The 16,991-nt window shown below is 35.8% G+C and overlaps 1 protein-coding gene across 1 annotated transcript in view; it reads right to left on the bottom strand.

The window, feature by feature from the left end:
* The window catches only part of LOC6047624 (tachykinin-like peptides receptor 86C), a 195,399-nt gene that overhangs the window by 152,164 nt on the left and 26,244 nt on the right, over nucleotides 1-16,991 (bottom strand). Inside the window, exon 2 of the mRNA XM_038248917.1 lies at nucleotides 13,768-14,531. Coding sequence (XP_038104845.1) covers nucleotides 13,768-13,961 — 194 coding nt within the window. The 5' untranslated portion in view covers nucleotides 13,962-14,531. The remainder of the gene's footprint in view (nucleotides 1-13,767; nucleotides 14,532-16,991) is intronic.

The raw sequence follows: 16,991 nt of genomic DNA, 5'->3' as shown, positions 1-16,991 counted from the left end.
TTTGAAAAAGTGTGTTCAATGTTTAGAATGTTACCGGGAGCTATTATGAAGGTAAACAAACAACAATGGAACCTTCAAGTCATTTAGAGGCTTGGTGGTGGAAGTGTTAAATTTAAATCCACTTGGGGGCAGAATGGACCATCCTTTTCCTGCCTTAACACTGGAACGCCCAACGCATGTCCAACTTACACGGATGCCCAAGCCATCCAAAAAAGGTGAAACGGTAAGTTCAACTCGCTGGTTCTCTGGCATTACTCAACCAATCGGGACGTTTCTTATTTCCAGTGATTTATAAGAATGTCTAGATGATCCTAAAATTTTGCAGAACTTGATTTGAACAAATCTGTATTTTCTGCGCCCGAAAACATCGTTCCACCTTTTTTAAAATAACTGCCTCCGCGGAATTTTTGGCGAATTTTTTTTACACGCGAAAAAAAAGTTGGAACGATGTTTTTGATCGCATAAATTACAGATTTGTTCAAATTAAGTTCTTCAATACGGAATCGACGTGACACCTTATAATGTGGCCCTCTTAAATCTTGCGCTTTCGTCAACGGTTCCACAGGTGTGTATCGTTCTTTTTGCGACAAGACTCCGCCTCCCGGGTCTCCTAAGTGTGAAAGTATGGCACGAGGAGAGGGCACCGAATACCTATATTTACACTTAGAATTTTTGCGTCCGCCTCGGGATTCGAACCAGCGACCTCTGGATTGTGAGTCCAGTTCTTCAAAGTTCTAGAATCATCTAGACATTCTAACAAATCACTGGAAAGAAGAATCATCTTGATTGGTTGTGTTATGCCCGAGAACCATTGAGTTGAAGTTACCGTTCCAACTTTTTTGGAGCCTTGGGCGTTAGAATGTTAAAAAACAATCAAAAGTTACGAAATTGTAGCTAACTTGATTATTTCACTCCTGGTAGCTTCACAAATCACGTTTAATGCAACATTAGTTGATTTTTTAGTTGTTTTGATGCTTGTTTGTAATAATAGTGTCTTAACATATTAACACTATTTTCAAAAATGTTTGTTTTGGTAAATGACTATTTTCATAAAAGTGGTCTAACTTCATGGAAACTATGTAAGAAAGGTCCCTAAAGACATTTCTTATCTCCTTTCAACGTTGTATTAGACAAAATGGCTTGTTTTCTAAGGTGGCCCATCCTGCCCCGCAGGGTGGCCCATTCTGCCCCGCACCCTGGAAAAGTAGTCGAAAAAACATTTTTTTAAAGTGGCTCAAAAATAGTTTTAAGCTAAAAATTTTCATCAACCAAGTATATAACATTGAAGGGAACATCCCAAAGCATAAGCCTACTACACTGAATTCATAAATTTATATGTTTTTATATGGTTTTTGGCGCATTTTACTTAGGCGGGCCATTCTGCCCCCCTGCCCCTAACAGTTTTTTTAAGGATACCATAAAACTCATTTCAGGTTTTATGAGCGTTTATGGAACTTAGAAAAAAACCAAATGACTCTAAAATGCTACTTGGGATGCTAAAATGTATTTCTTGAAAAGTTATTCCCAGTTGAGATTTTTGTTTGTGTCTAAGTGGCAATATTGTTAGGGCGAACGACGATTGATACCTATTACTTTGCAATCAATGAACCTTTGATAATATTGTCACGTCTCATTAGACACTGCTAATAAAAAAAATATGCTATTTCCTATTTCCTCCTATTTTTAAAACAAACAACCTACTTAAACAACCAATGTTTAAGAAAAGGGACATTCAGAAAATGTGATCTTTCGAAGGGATAATCCATAAACTACGTACTTTGAGGGGGGAGGGGGGGGTGAGGTATGGCGATTGTCCACGCTCCTTACAAAAAAAGATTTTTTTGTGGTTTTATCCCTTATCCCCGAATCCCACTTTCCCGAATCCCATATCCCCGAAAATCATTTCCCCGAAAATTCCACATCCCCGAAAATCATTTCCCCGAAAGTGCCACTTCCCCGAAAATCATTTTCCCGAAAATTCCACATCCCCGAAAATCATTTTCCCGAAAACTCCACATCCCCGAAAATCATTTTCCCGAAAATTCCATATCCCCGAATGTCATTTACCTGAATGGCCATTTTACCGAACTGCCGTTTTCCCGAATTTACATATACCCGAATGGTTACTTCACCAAAAAATCAATTTTTCCGAATGATGACCTAGATATAAACTAAATTGTTATTTAGGGATTTTTTTTTATAACAGTATGACGTTAATATTAAATTCTCCTACGTGTTTTGTAAGATTAAAAAAAAACAAATAACCGTAGAAGGCCATTAATAAACCACGCGGACACTTCAAGAGTGCGGGGTATTGAGATCATCCACGTTCAATAAAAAAAGATTTTTTTTGTAGCGGCCATTTTCAGCAAAGGACAATTTTCCAAAACGGTATCTACGTGGTAAGGATAGAACAGCAACGATAGCTTATGCGACGACTCGATGCGCTGGATTCAGTTTGTTCTAGATTTTGTTTAACTGAACTAATTTGTCTTTATCAATTTTGGCTGGATGAAGACTTTGAACAATTATTTTTTTATTTTTTTACGTCCAATTCGAGTTCTGCGACCAACACTTTTAATCAAATCTGAATAGTTGAGTATTGAATTACAAAAAGCATTTTTTGAATATTTCATCACCGCCATTTTAGATTTAAAATTACTAAACTGCCCATGTTCGCATAAATGTCCCATATGCAAAAACAGCAAGCTGAGAAAAACGCATTTGAAGTTTGTCCCATACATAAGGCTACGTGTTAAGTTTTCGCGAAACAACTGGATTTCTTCCAGATTCTTAGAACAAAGTACTGGATGTTATAGGCTCTTTCGAAAGAGCACACAATTTTGAATCAAACTGCATCAATAACTCGAAATCGATGAAAATGCATATGGGACATTTATGCGACCAGGGGCAGTAAATCACTTTAAAGTAGTTTAGGGGCTATACTTAAGCTCGACAGCTGATTTTGGTTGCCAAGGTCCCGAGTAACAATTACAAATTTTTGCGATACCTGCCATACCATACCATACCTGCCTGACCGGGTTCGGGGAAGTGGCGTTCGGGAAAATGGCCGTTCGGGGATATGGTCATTCGGGAAAATGATTTTCAGGGATGTGGAAAATTAGGGGAAGTGGCCATTCGGGAAAATGGTTTTTAGGGGAAGTCGCCATTCGGGGATGTGGCCGTTCGGGGAAATGGATTGTTCGGGGAAATGATTTTCGGGTAAATGACATTTCGGGAAAGTGTCTTTTCGGAGATGTGGCATTCGGGGAAATGTCTCTTCGGGAATGTGGGTTTCGGGGAAATGTCATAGATTCTTTTTTTGTATAGACAGTTGACCACGAGGGGGGGGGGGGGTCGAGATTTCCAAAAAAAGTGTCCACGTGGTTTATGGATGGTCCCAAATAAGAAAAAACTTACATACATATAAATCAAAAAAGGTTACATACATGTAAATCTACTAAAAGTCAGAGGTTGGTGTGGGCACTTAATTTCATTTAAAATCTGTTTTCAGGAAATTAAAATATACATTTTCATCTATTATCAAAACAAATTTGAAGGCATTTGGTTTTATCATTGCCGAGATAAAGCTATTTTAAGTTAGCAGTTTCAAAAAAACGGGTGCCACGATATGTTAACACTGCCTAGACCAAATCGGCTCAAAATTTTGGTGAAGACTCGTTAAACCGGTCCTGTCTGCATGACGAAGGCCGATTTTCAAAAAACTTATTTTTAAAAAAGATAGAAATATTTTTGGGTTTTTTTTAAATATAAAAAATCGCCAGTTTTTATTTTTGTATTTTTTTTAATCAAATTTTAAAATCGGGCTTCGTCATGCACACGGGATATGTCTTGAGAGTCTTCAACCCGAATTTCAGCCAATTTGGTCCTTCCCATCTCGAAATATCGTGACACCCGTACATCAACTCGGTGTTTCAAGAAAAACGCTCAGAAAGTTTGACAGTCCGCTATGCGCACGGCAAAATGTTGAGCTTAATATCGTCTCTAACTCAGTTTAATCATGTAATATCTTTATGAAACTTTCAGGAGTGATTGAAAATCATCTTTTTAGTGGATTCAATAAATTTGCTGTAATATGAAAATTTGTGATTTTCTACGGTTACATACAACTGGCCTTAAGAAACATCTCCCAACTACAATAAAGTAAGCTTCTTTCTTCAATATCGTGCATCAAAGCCAAAAATCGATACCAAATCAGCCGCATCCACCTCTTGCAAGCATTAAATAATCGGATCACATGGTCCAACGAATGTCATATAAATTCCCGAGCATAGCCACACTCCTGCCTTGCTGCACCGTTGACCTCCACTGTCCCGACACCGTGACCATCGAAGTGTGAAAAAGGTCCACTCCGAATCGACGATATACGGCGATACGACAGGACGACCCCGACCATGGTCACCTACACCCGTTCCGTGTGACACTTAGCCGGGGCCCCAGGAATGCCACCATCAGTGACTACTGAACCTGATGGATGCTTTCCGCATCCGGATCCGGATCACGGATTGAAAGGTCGCACCGATTTGGAGAGTGTGGAAATGTTTAGGATAAAATGTGACGAGTGCATTAATTACTAGCGATTCAAAAAAAATGTTACAGAATCAAAACATGAATTGAAATTCCATTTGCAGACACTAAAAGCGACCGTTTTACCCCCTCTTCCCCAAAACATTTCACTAGCGTCCCACTTGTCCTTAACTGTAGTGAAAAAGTGGCCAATACAGTGGAAGCATTCCATTTCCAGCTTTGGTGATAGGGATTTGGGGCACCAAAATGTGCTTTCAACAGCACCGAAATGATGTTGTAATCTGTCATAAAAATCAGAACGTTGCGACACTAGGGCGAGTTTCGAGGGTTTCGATTATGGAGGATTTGTGTTATCTTTGCGGCAATATTTTAACGAGGTTGCAAAGATGTTAGTTTTGAACGGTTTTGTCATAATAATTTGTGGGAAAATGATCAAGTTAATATTTTGTATGTGGATGAACATTTACAAAGTACACTCAATTCCCGATGGTTTGACACCAACTGTTGTCAAACGAACGGGGTCACTTTTTAGTTTGACACCCCTTTTACACGGAGTTCACACACACTACCAAACGTTTGTTTTGATAGTGTGCGTGAGCGCCGTGTAAAAAGTGACAGTTCGTCACTTTTTAGTTTGGCTTTGACCAACCAACGGGGTACGAACTAAAAAAGTGTCAAACGAAAAAATGACCAACCACCGGGGGTTGAGTGCAGTCTTTCATGTCAGAAAACATGTGTACCACTTTTCCGTTGTGATCCCACTTTTACTTCATTGAAGTAAAATTACATCATAAAAGAGGTAATATTAAGCCTACCTCGAAGCCTACCAATTTTACACCTTAGAAATGAGTCATCCCACATATTTGGAACGGTTTCCAGATCGGCCAATATTCAAAAAATCATAGCACATCGATAATTGAACTTAATGTTTCGCTTTTAACTTCATTTGAAAGCTGCGAACATCTGCAAATTTTAACTTTTATATGAAGTTTTTGAAGAATTACTTTGACCCTTGAAATCCACAAATTTGGAACACTTTTTTCTTACGAATGTAAACAAACTTTGGATCTCTTCAGGAGTACATATTTATTACCAAACAATGAATTCACACACTGAATCCAATGAAACTCAAGCTTAGTGATGTTTGATGCATGGTTTGATAACTTTTTTGTGAAAATATCAGTTAAATTCAGGTGTTCCACAATTGTGGGAGGCACAATAACATCCCATAATTATGAAACAGGCCATTTGGAGGCAATGTTTTGCTGCTCTGGACAAAATAGCCTTGGAATGAAGTTTTTTGTTCAAAAAGTACTATTTTTACAAGTGAAATAGCAAGATAATGTCCAAATGAAGGTTCTAAAAATAGTAAGGTCGACAGAAAAGCTACTTTTGGCATGCTATTGACAAATTATCATAAAAGTGTTCCGAATTTGTGGGTGTTCCGAATATGTGGGATGACTGTATATGCAAAAGTTTCAAAAAAGTTAAAATGCTTCGATTTGGCTGAAAATGGGAGTTTTTCTATTTCTGAGTATGTTTCGTAAAATTTCCCGAGGAATCCGTTTAAAATATTTCCAGAAATAGGCTCTTCGGTACAGACGCTGTCAAAACCGCATTTCAAATTTTCATGCGACCTTTTCAAATATATGACTAATTTGTTTTAAATCCAAACTTTGTTATCTAAAAGCCTTATCAATCATCTTCATTTGCGTCGGTTAAAATGACACCAAGTTATGATATTTTGAAAAACCACCCCATGGCGTAGGTCACCCTAATGGCCAAGAACTTCCACTCCAATTTTGAGACAAAGCGAAACATTTTTTTTAAATTTTTTGATTTTTTTTGTTCCTGTTGATGGGACCAAAACCCACCACTTTCGAGCCATACTGGCTTTTTGGAAAAAAATAGCTAAAGCCCAAAAAAATTGCTTAATTTTTTTATGTAAAATCAATATTACTTTCTATTTCGAAAGTTGCGGTTTTTTATATCCTAAAAATATTTAAATGTTGCGTTGAAAATTCTTATTTTAAATACCGGGGTGACTTTGATAGTCATAGTTTTTGTTGTTAAAATCAGGTTAAAGGTGTTCAAATTTTATTTTTACGTCAAATGTACCATCGCTAAGGTTGTTGATATAGTTTTTAACAACAAAAAAATCAAATCAACTAAGTTTATAAGCTTTTTAACAATATATATGTATTTTACGCAAAATTGCTAAAAAGTCCGAATTTCGCCTAAAATTTGTTAAAAATAGTTTTGATTATAAAATTATCGAGTAATAATGCATTTTAAAACTAAATTCGAAGCACAAATCGAAAGTTTTCACTTTTTGTATAAAATTTGTTCTATTTGCCTTCAAATTTGTAAATTTTATTTAATTATGTTTCTAAAACACACATATTTTTATTATAAACTTACTCCGTTTGCCTTTACCTAGAAGAAAAGTCCGAAGAACTCGAAAATGCATTCCGTTTTCCGATTTGAAATCGTGTTCATTGAGATAATCATGACACTTTAAGAATATGAAAATAATGCTATTCATCAAGGTTTTCTTAATTATACTAAACTAACTTTTTAAAATTTTCAAAATTTAATGAAAACTTTTTATAGAAGTACCTTTCTCTACCCCGGTCAGTATGATTCCACACAATTCCGTACATATTTTATTTGTACCCTTCATTTTGCGAAAAAAATCTCAAAACTAACAATGTCACCCTGGTTATTAAAGTCACCATCATTTTACGGTATGTACAGCTTCCAAAATTGTATGGAGACATTTTCGGGTGAAAAAAATTATAAAAATCGACTTCTTCGCTCACAAGAAAGGATCCCTCAAATTTTAAGCTTGTTTAAAAATTAAAAAAAAAACTCGGCTTGGGGGGCTGCCCATAATAAAGTGGTATTAAGATATTCTAAATTTGATTTGATGGCTTTTGCAAAGTTTTAGGTCATGCTGTGAAAATGGGATCTCAGAAAAATACCGATTCTTTATTTAATTATTTATCACAAAAAAGTCGACTTCGACAAACTTTTGATGTTTCAGTCAACCAAAAGTGCCAACGTTTGTGCCATATGGCATGGTAGACGTTTTCATTCATATTTTTTAAAAATATTTCAAAAAACATCAAGCAATCGGAAAGTATGGTTGTGAAAGTTTTGACTTAAACCAAATCTATATAAATAAAAAAAATCGACGGGTTTGTTCGAACGCGAATCAGTTCAATACGGAGCATCGGATCGAGGTGCTCTTTGTTGCGATAGGTTCATATATGTCCAAGGAAGGTTCTTACGCCAAAAAGTTACAACTTTGGTCACTCCGAAACCGATTCCGGAAAATCTGCCGATTGTATGGGAAGGGTTACGTATAATCATATTTTGATCACAGTAGGCTGCATAAGGAAAAGAGCTTGAAACGTCAACAAACGAAAAAAGGCAGAACAAAGTTTGTCGGGTAAGGCTTGTTTAGATTAAATATACATGAAAATATGTGTTCAATTATGTGAGAAAACTCTATACATTTTTTATTTCTTACACTAGGGATTAAAGTCCAAGTATATTGTTTGATAAATTAATAGCATGCTATCATAGAATAATGATATTATTATTTCATTTTGACTATAGATGGATTTGTGCTACCTTGGAGCCAAAAAAATCAGACAATGGTCATTTTTTTCTAAACATGTTGAGAGTTCCAAAGATTTCCTAAAAAATGACAAAAAAAAACTTCAAGTTCATAAAGTTGGAGAGGGAAATGAAAAAAGTGATAATTATTTAATTTGTTCATAAAACCCTTTTGAATCGTTGGCAGTAATTTACAAACAAATTACTGAAACCTAAAAAAAAACAATTGTTTACTTTAGAAAAGTTTGCTAATAAATGGCAGTTGCACCCCGAAGCTCGGAGGAAGCAATAAATTTCCTCAATCGTATGCCCAACTTGTATTAATATCCGGTGCCGAACAACAAACCAACTAGTCAGCGGTCGATTTTCCGGTTCGGTCGTACACTTGTTCACAACTGTTGCTGGCAATCCCGACCGCTTGGCAAAACCAGCTTTCTCTCTCTCTCTCTCTTTATGTTTAAACTGCCAACGGGGCTGCACTCATTGGTATACGACCGCCAAACACTACTGATGCAACCGAGCTTTGAAAACTTTATAATTGAAGCGCACAAACTTAGCCTCCTTGGCCTGGGTGAAAACCATACAGAGTTTCAATCAGAACTTTCCCTATTTGACCTGTGCTCCCCGCGCTGGAAGTGGTTTGTAGTTTTGTGCGTAATGAACCGTTTTACCCCGAAATTCTATTCAGCTGTTCAAGGTCGACATTGTTTAATGATATAGTTTTCGTTCCGTTTCCAGATTTTGGTACAAAACCCATTCAGTTTCATTGGTTGTTCGCTTTCTGAAAGTTTTCTCATTTGATGCATTGTCCAGAAAGGGGAGCTTTGTACTGATAGCTAATATTTAAAAAATAAACTAAACTATTCCTAAAGCGGCACAAACTTTTGATACTTGACTACAAAGTAAAATACACTTCAACGATTGTCACAGGGCAGTGTCCCATCGTAAAACACGAGCACAAAGATAATTCAATTCTGGCCACTTTGTAACACTCCACAGTAAGTTCGACAGTGTAGATGGGGTTCTCTTGTTCTCTCCCTAGCCAACAGACATTTCAAATATGCTGGCTGCAGCGGAACCATGCTCCAGAAGCCACAAATTGGCCACCTCATTTGGTCAGATTTGGCTTACACTTTGTTAACGTTGAGACAGGTGCAATGCAATGCCTTTGAGTGTTCCATTAGAAGTTGAATTGTTACGCTGTCACACGTCAACCAATGCAATGCTTGTGGAGAAGATTTTTTTTACTTGTACCAACTTTTACACTTAATTTGTGGTTTCAAATATCACACTTTTAAAAAAGACCTTGTTTTGTTTCAAACATATAATAAATTAAAATATTTGTCAATGTATGAAATGCACAAAAAATTGTTGAGAACAGTTTTGCATACAGCCATTCCTGAACTAATTAAGTTTTGCATCGACGATTAATGAATTAATATCCAATTAAAAAGTTATCTGGTTAACTTCAATTGGCTTAACGCATAAATCGAATACCTGAATTTAATTGCACAATACAGTATTAACGTTAGGAAACAAAACCACTAGCCAGTAAGCATTATAATTTTTTGAAGTATTCTTGAAAGTATCAACATTTATTTACAATTTAACTGCAAAAGTATTCGAAAAATGTTTTTGCAGGTCCTGAACGCGTAAACTTAAATAACCACCGGACCATCCTGCACCAACACAAAACAGGAAAAGCGTTTTCCCAACTCGATGAATATTTTAAGCTGCTGCAGGTCGCAGACATGAAGTGGGCATTTCTCATTGGAAAGAATGGACCAGAAACTCAACGCACCCGTACGGAACGTTTTTTTTCGCCTCTACGCAGTAAAACTGACAACCAATAATGAACACGAAAGTGGCCCATCATTTATGCAGATTACTCGTTGGTGAGTTTCTGGTGGTTGGTTCCGCTTCAAAGGACAATCGTTTTGCTCCGGAGACGCAAGTGGCCTTATTTCAGCGTGTCGTCCTGTTACAGTAAATAAAAAGCGAAAATTAAAAAAAAAATGTATTTAAAGCTTACATTTTTCTCTTTTTATTTAATTAAAGTCAACTTTATTGGAGAAAATGGAATAACACTGAAATGAATAAAAATATACCATTCGATGCCAAGTAGGGATCCAGCTGACTTTTCGACTCATCAAACTTGGTATTGTAAAAAAAAATACCGACAAAAATTCAACTTAATTGTAAAGAACATTAACACATGTTACCTGGTTTTCGAACAATTCCTTAACGAGCCACTTCTACCATAATTTTCTACGCTTGGAATGTAAATTGGTGATTCATCGAATTGAGCTTTCCACGTGTGTGGGTAGGACCAAACGAGGGAAAAGCGGCATATGAGCAACTCTCTACGAAATCGGCCGATTTCGACCATTTTTATTTTTTGATTTTTTTTATTTGACTCAAACTTTGTGGGGGCCTTCCCTATGATCAAATAAGCTATTTTGCGTCATTGGTTCACCCATACAAGTCTCCATACAATTTTGGCTGCTGTCCATACAAAAATGGTATGTAAATATTCAAACAGCTGTAACTTTTGAGTGAATTTTCTTATCAATTTGGTGCCTTCGGCAATGTTGTAGGTATTGTTGAGAACCATTGAGAAAAAAATAGGTACACGGAAAAAAAATTGCAGATTTTTTTATCAACATTTTTTTTACTAAAACTCAATTTCCCATAGAGAAACATGGTCAAAAAATCTGCGCCGAGTTTGAATTTTTGAAAAAATAATGATTTTTGGAAAAAATCGAAGTTTTATGCAAAAACAAGTTTAACATTACTTTTTAATGCAAAATTGAATTTGCAATCGAAAAGTACTTTACAGATTTTTTGATAAAGGGCTCCGTTTTCAAGATATAGCCACCGAAAGTTTGATTTAGCGAAATATTTGCAGTTTTTCAATTTTTAAAAATAGTGACCATGAGTGACCATTTCTAAAAATATTTTTTTTGAAAAGTTCAGAATTTGCTATAAAATTGTCTAAGAGACATTGAAGATTGGACCTCGGGTTGCTGAGATAGAGCTGCTTAAAGAAAAAGAAACACGAAAATTGAAGTTTTCTAAATCTCACCAAAACAACCCACCATTTCTAATGACGACATCTCAGCAATTAATGGTCCGATTTTCAATGTTAATGTATGAATCATTCGTGAAAGTTTCCGATCTTTTCGAAAAAAATATTTTGAAAATTTTTAAATCAAGACTAACATTTTAAAAGGGCCAAATATTGAATATTACGCCCATTTAAAATGCTAGTCTTGATTTAAAAAATTTCAAAATATTTTTTTCGAAAAGATCGGAAAATTTCACGAATGTTCCATGTATTAACATTGAAAATCGGACCATTAATTGCTGAGATATCGTCATTAAAAAATGGTGGGCTTATTGGGTGAGACTAGAGGGTGACGAGCGGGAATTCCCGGGAAATTTACCATTTTTGGACCTCTCGATTCCCGGAAAATTCGGTCGAGACTCCCGGGAAATTTATACTTATAAATATCGAAGCAAAGTTATGAAAACTAATCAGGAAAAAAACATTTAAAAGATTCAAAATTGCTTAGAACATTGAATGTCTAATGTTTGATGTTCAAGTTCGAATAAACCAATGTTTCTCTAATCTTCTTATCCAGAAAGTGTAAATTTTAACTTGTCGAAAATTCCAATAACTATAATTTAGAGAAGCCAAAAACAGGTGGACCCAAAAATTTACCTTAAAAATTATTTAGCAGTTACACCCCAAGATTTCATACTTGTTTTATTAATGTTTTATTTTCAATTTTTTTTTTTTGAATTATTTGTAAAAGAGAAAAGCTTTTTCAAGTTAAGTTCAATTTCCATATCTTCTCTTGAGCATAGCAATCCAATCTAGTTTTTTTTGTGAACATTTGGGTTTTCCTGATAACTGTAAATATTTTTTTCAATGAATATTTAATGTTGTACTAATAAATTAAAAAAAAAATCTTGTTCTGAGTCGTTGTTTATCATATAGGAAAATTCCCGATAGTGGGAAATTATATATAAGCTATATTAGTAGTTTTTTTTACAAAAATCTAATAACAAGTTTCACAATCACTCAGTGCGAATTAAGATTCGTAAATATTTTAAACTACAATTTTGAGTCTTAAAAAACTCAAGAAACGATTTTGTTTTTGCAGATTCAGAAAAAAATCAAAAGTTTTATATAGTTCCTCAAAACAATGAAGCTGTTTAAATTACCGTTTCATAGAATTAGTATGAATTAACAGTTACTGAATTCATTTAAAAGTAACAAATTTATTATTTTTCATTTTAAATTTTTGACACTGTTGGCCTAGTAAAATAAAACTCCTGGTCCGGGAATTCCCGAAATTGCCAAGTTCAACTCTCGATTCCCGGGAAATTGAAAATCTCGAGAATCGTCACCCTCTAGGTGAGACTTAGAAAACTTCAATTTTCGTGTTTCTTTTTCTTTAAGCCGCTGTATTTCAGCAACCAGAGGTCCAATCTTCAATGTCTCTTAGACAATTTTATAGCAAATTTTCTGAAGCATATAAAAAAATATTTTTAGAAATGGTCACTCATGGTCACTATTTTTAAAAAATTGAAAAACTGCAAATATTTCGCTAAAATCAAACTTTCGGTGGCTATATCTTGAAAATGGAGCCCTTTATCAAAAAACCTATAAAGTACTTTTCGATTGCAAATTCAATTTTGCATTAAAAAGTAATGTTAAACTTGTTTTTACATAAAACTTCGATTTTTTCCCAAAATCACTATTTTTTCAAAAACTCATAACTCGGCGGCAGATTTTTTGACCATGTTTCTCTATGGCTCAAAAGTTGCGGATTTTTGTCCCCTAAAACATATAAAAAATACGTATTTTGGGAAATTGAGTTTTAGTGAAAAAAAAGTTGATAAAAAAATGCAATTTTTTTTCCGTGTACCTATTTTTTTCTCAAAAGTCCTTAACAATACCTACAACTTTGCCGAAGACACCAAATTAATCAGAAAATTCACTCAAAAGTTACAGCTGTTTGAATATTTACATACCATTTTTGTATGGACAGCTGCCAAAATTGTATGGAGACTTGTATGGGTGAACCAATGACACAAAATAGCATAGCCCCCACAAAGTTTGAGCCAAATCAAAAAATACAAATATAATCCATTTCCGGTTTTGGTAGAGAATTGCTCATATGTAAATTGTGTGACAATTTACAAGCTATATTGGCTGTGTCGTTGTCACTGAACACTGTGGAACGTTTCCAATTCAGTACTGCGCCTACGAGCCCCAAGGGGGTCTTACATGCGATAAATGTAACTATTCTAGTGCTTATAAGCTGTAGAAGAAGCCGCAGTTGGCTAGTAAAGCGATGGAAAGCTTACATTCAATGTGACCTTGGATCCCATCAAATTCGCAGCAGCCCTATTTTTAGCTCATAAAAATATATAACTCATGTAAATTGTAAACTCAATTGGAAACAAATAATGTTTTTTGCCTCCGAGTCCAGTTAAGAACTGACCATACAACAGTACAAGCAAAAAATGTCAAACGAAAAATTGATCACCAATCAGGAAGTTTAGTGTGGTGAAGAACCTTACCTCAACGTTACCGGCTCGTCCTCACGTGGAACATGACTCCGGCCAAGCGTGATCATTTCGCCCAGCACGTCCAATATCTCCGTCCGGTTGAACTCGCCAATCACGGACGAATTGTACTCCGTGGACCACGGATATCGTAGGATCGTGGCCTGGGTACAGTTGACCAACCGTTCCAGCTCAACTGTATCACTCATCGTGCTTGACTGAATTACACTCTTTTTTTTCTCTCTCCTCAAACTAATCACTTCCGGCTTTCACCGGTCACACTGTTACACATGTAGAAATCACGTGGCAAATCTTGTTTCTTCTGTTTATTTTTCCGGCCACTTGTTGACAATCGGTCGTCGGTGATTCTCCCAGGAGTGCCAACAATAGAATGGATGGATGACAACCGGATTGGCAGCTATAAATACACAAACACTCCCACATACACAACAATATATTTCCACCAGAGACGAACGGAGGTCCTGGCTGCTGATTTCCGGTGGAACCAGCGACGCTGAAGTATGATTGATTCAAGCCGGTTGATTTTTCCTCCTCGCACAGTCCCTCAGGGTATCTCGACTGCGAGGACAGGAAATGGTAGCAGATTTTTTTTTTCCTCGTGTGTAGATCTACTTACAGCGACAAACCCACAGCTAGAGAGTGTTGTATTCAGGAACAACACACAAATGCCCACGCTTACACACACATACACACAGCTAAATGACTGTTGGTGAACCAGGACGATCCATGGCCTTGCACTTGGAGCGATTCCGATAAGCCTGCGAAAGGAAAAGCGGAAAAATGGCAATTTGTCAACATAAGTGGATTACATTGATGATAAGCTAAGCGAACTACCTGCCCTGTAGTTTCACGAGGAAAAGGATTATATTTTGAAATCATTTTCCACAAATAATTGAATTACAAGCAGATCACCTTTTCGCAATATCTGTTGAAAGCTCTTCCATGTAACAAGGCTAACTTCAAGGTTAGACAAATTTTTGAAATTTTGAAATTCGTCATGATGGTTGCAACTTGAAATGCAGTCCTTTTTATTTTTTCACTGATTAACCCTACTCCAACGAAACAAGTAGATGATCCCGAAAAATCTGAATTACGGTTGTAACCCAAAGACTATTCAAATATTTTACTCAGCTCCGGACAAAACCTGTACATTAAAATAAAAAAGCTAAAAACATCAAAAGTTATGATTGAGCAACTCTCTACGAAATCGGCCGATTTCGACCATTTTTATTTTTTGTATTTTTTGATTTGACTCAAACTTTGTGGGGGCCTTCCCTATGACCAAATAAGCTATTTTGTGTCATTGGTTCACCCATACAAGTCTCCATACAATTTTGGCTGCTGTACATACAAAAATGGTATGTAAATATTCAAACAGCTGTAACTTTTGAGTGAATTTTCTGATCAATTTGGTGTCTTCGGCAAAGTTGTAGGTATTGTTGAGGACAATTGAGAAAAAATAGGTACACGGAAAAAAAATTGCAGATTTTTTATCAACTTTTTTTTCACTAAAACTCAATTTCCCAAAGACGTATTTTTTGATTTTCGAGATTTTTTGATATGTTTTAGAGGACTAAAATCCGCAAATTTTGAGCTATCGAGAAACATGGTCAAAAAATCTGCCGCCAAGTTATGAATTTTTGAAAAATAGTGATTTTTGTAAAAAAAATCCAAATTTCATGCAAAAACAAATTTGAAGTTATTTTTTAATGCAAAATTGAATTTGCAATCGAAAACTACTCTACATTTTTTTTGATAAAGGGATTCGTTTTCAAGATCAAAATCAAAAAAAAAAAGAGACATTGAAGATTGGACCTCGGGTTGCTGAGATACAGCCGCTTTAAGAAAAAGAAACACGAAAATTGAAGTTTTCTAAGTCTCACCAAAAATACCCACCATTTTCTAATGACGATATCTCAGCAACTAATGGTACGATTTCCAATGTTAAAATATGAAACATTCGTGAAATTTTCCGATCTTTTCGAAAAAAATATTTTGAAAAAAAATAAATCAAGACTGACATTTTAAATGGGCGTAAAATTCATTGTTTGGCCCTTTTTTTTAGACAATTTTATAGCAAATTTTCTGAACTTTTCAAAAAAAATATTTTTAGAAATGGTCGCTCATGGTCACTATTTTTAAAAATCGAAAAACTGCACATATTTTGCTAAAATCAAACTTTCGGTGGCTATATCTTGAAAACGAAGCCCTTTATCAAAAAAAATGTAGAGTAGTTTTCGATTGCAAATTCAATTTTGCATTAAAAATAACTTCAAATTTGTTTTTGCATGAAATTTGGATTTTTTTTTCAAAAATCACTATTTTTCAAAAATTCATAACTTGGCGGCAGATTTTTTGACCATGTTTCTCGATAGCTCAAAAGTTGCGGATTTTAGTCCCCTAAAACATATCAAAAAATCTCGAAAATCAAAAAATACGTATTTTGGGAAATTGAGTTTTAGTGAAAAAAAAGTTGATAAAAAAATCTGCAATTTTTTTTTCCGTGTACCAATTTTTTTCTCAATTGTACTCAACAATACCTACAAGAAGACACCAAATTGATCAGAAAATTCACTCAAAAGTTACAGCTGTTTGAATATTTACATACCATTTTTGTATGGACAGCAGCCAAAATTGTATGGAGACTTGTATGGGTGAACCAATGACACAAAATAGCTTATTTGGTCACAGGGAAGGCCCCTACAAAGTTTGAGCCAGTGTTGGTATTATCGCGCTCTCGTGAGAAAATTTTCTCTTTCTCGAGTTCTCGCCGCGAGTCTCGAGCTGCCGAGAGAAACTCACCGATTGCCCGTGCTCTCCTCCGCTCGCGAACGGGCTTTCTCGCGAGCCAGAATTGCCCGTTCGCGAGAAGTTGAACTTGTTAGAAACGAACAAAAAAACAACACAGCGATTGAAGTTACACCTCTATAACATCGCCTGGTTCGTATTCATAAGCCTGATAAATAAATTGCTATCTTGGGACGAACGGCTAGCACAAGGCGCTCGCGAGCGCTCGCGGCGAGAGCGAGAACGCGAACGAAAATGCAAGCGCGAGCGAGAAGAGAAAAGTACTACAAGTTCTCTCCCTCGTTCGCGAGCGAGAAATGCTTTCCTTCTTCTCGCTCGAATTCCAACAATGGTTTGAGCCAAATCAAAAAATACAAATAAAATCCATTTCCGGTTTTGGTAGAGAATTGCTCGATTTTTTTATTTCAAAA

The sequence above is a fragment of the Culex quinquefasciatus genome, chromosome 1 (assembly GCF_015732765.1).
Source record: "Culex quinquefasciatus strain JHB chromosome 1, VPISU_Cqui_1.0_pri_paternal, whole genome shotgun sequence".
Lineage (NCBI taxonomy): Eukaryota > Metazoa > Arthropoda > Insecta > Diptera > Culicidae > Culex > Culex quinquefasciatus.
This window is presented reverse-complemented; position numbering and strand designations above follow the sequence as displayed.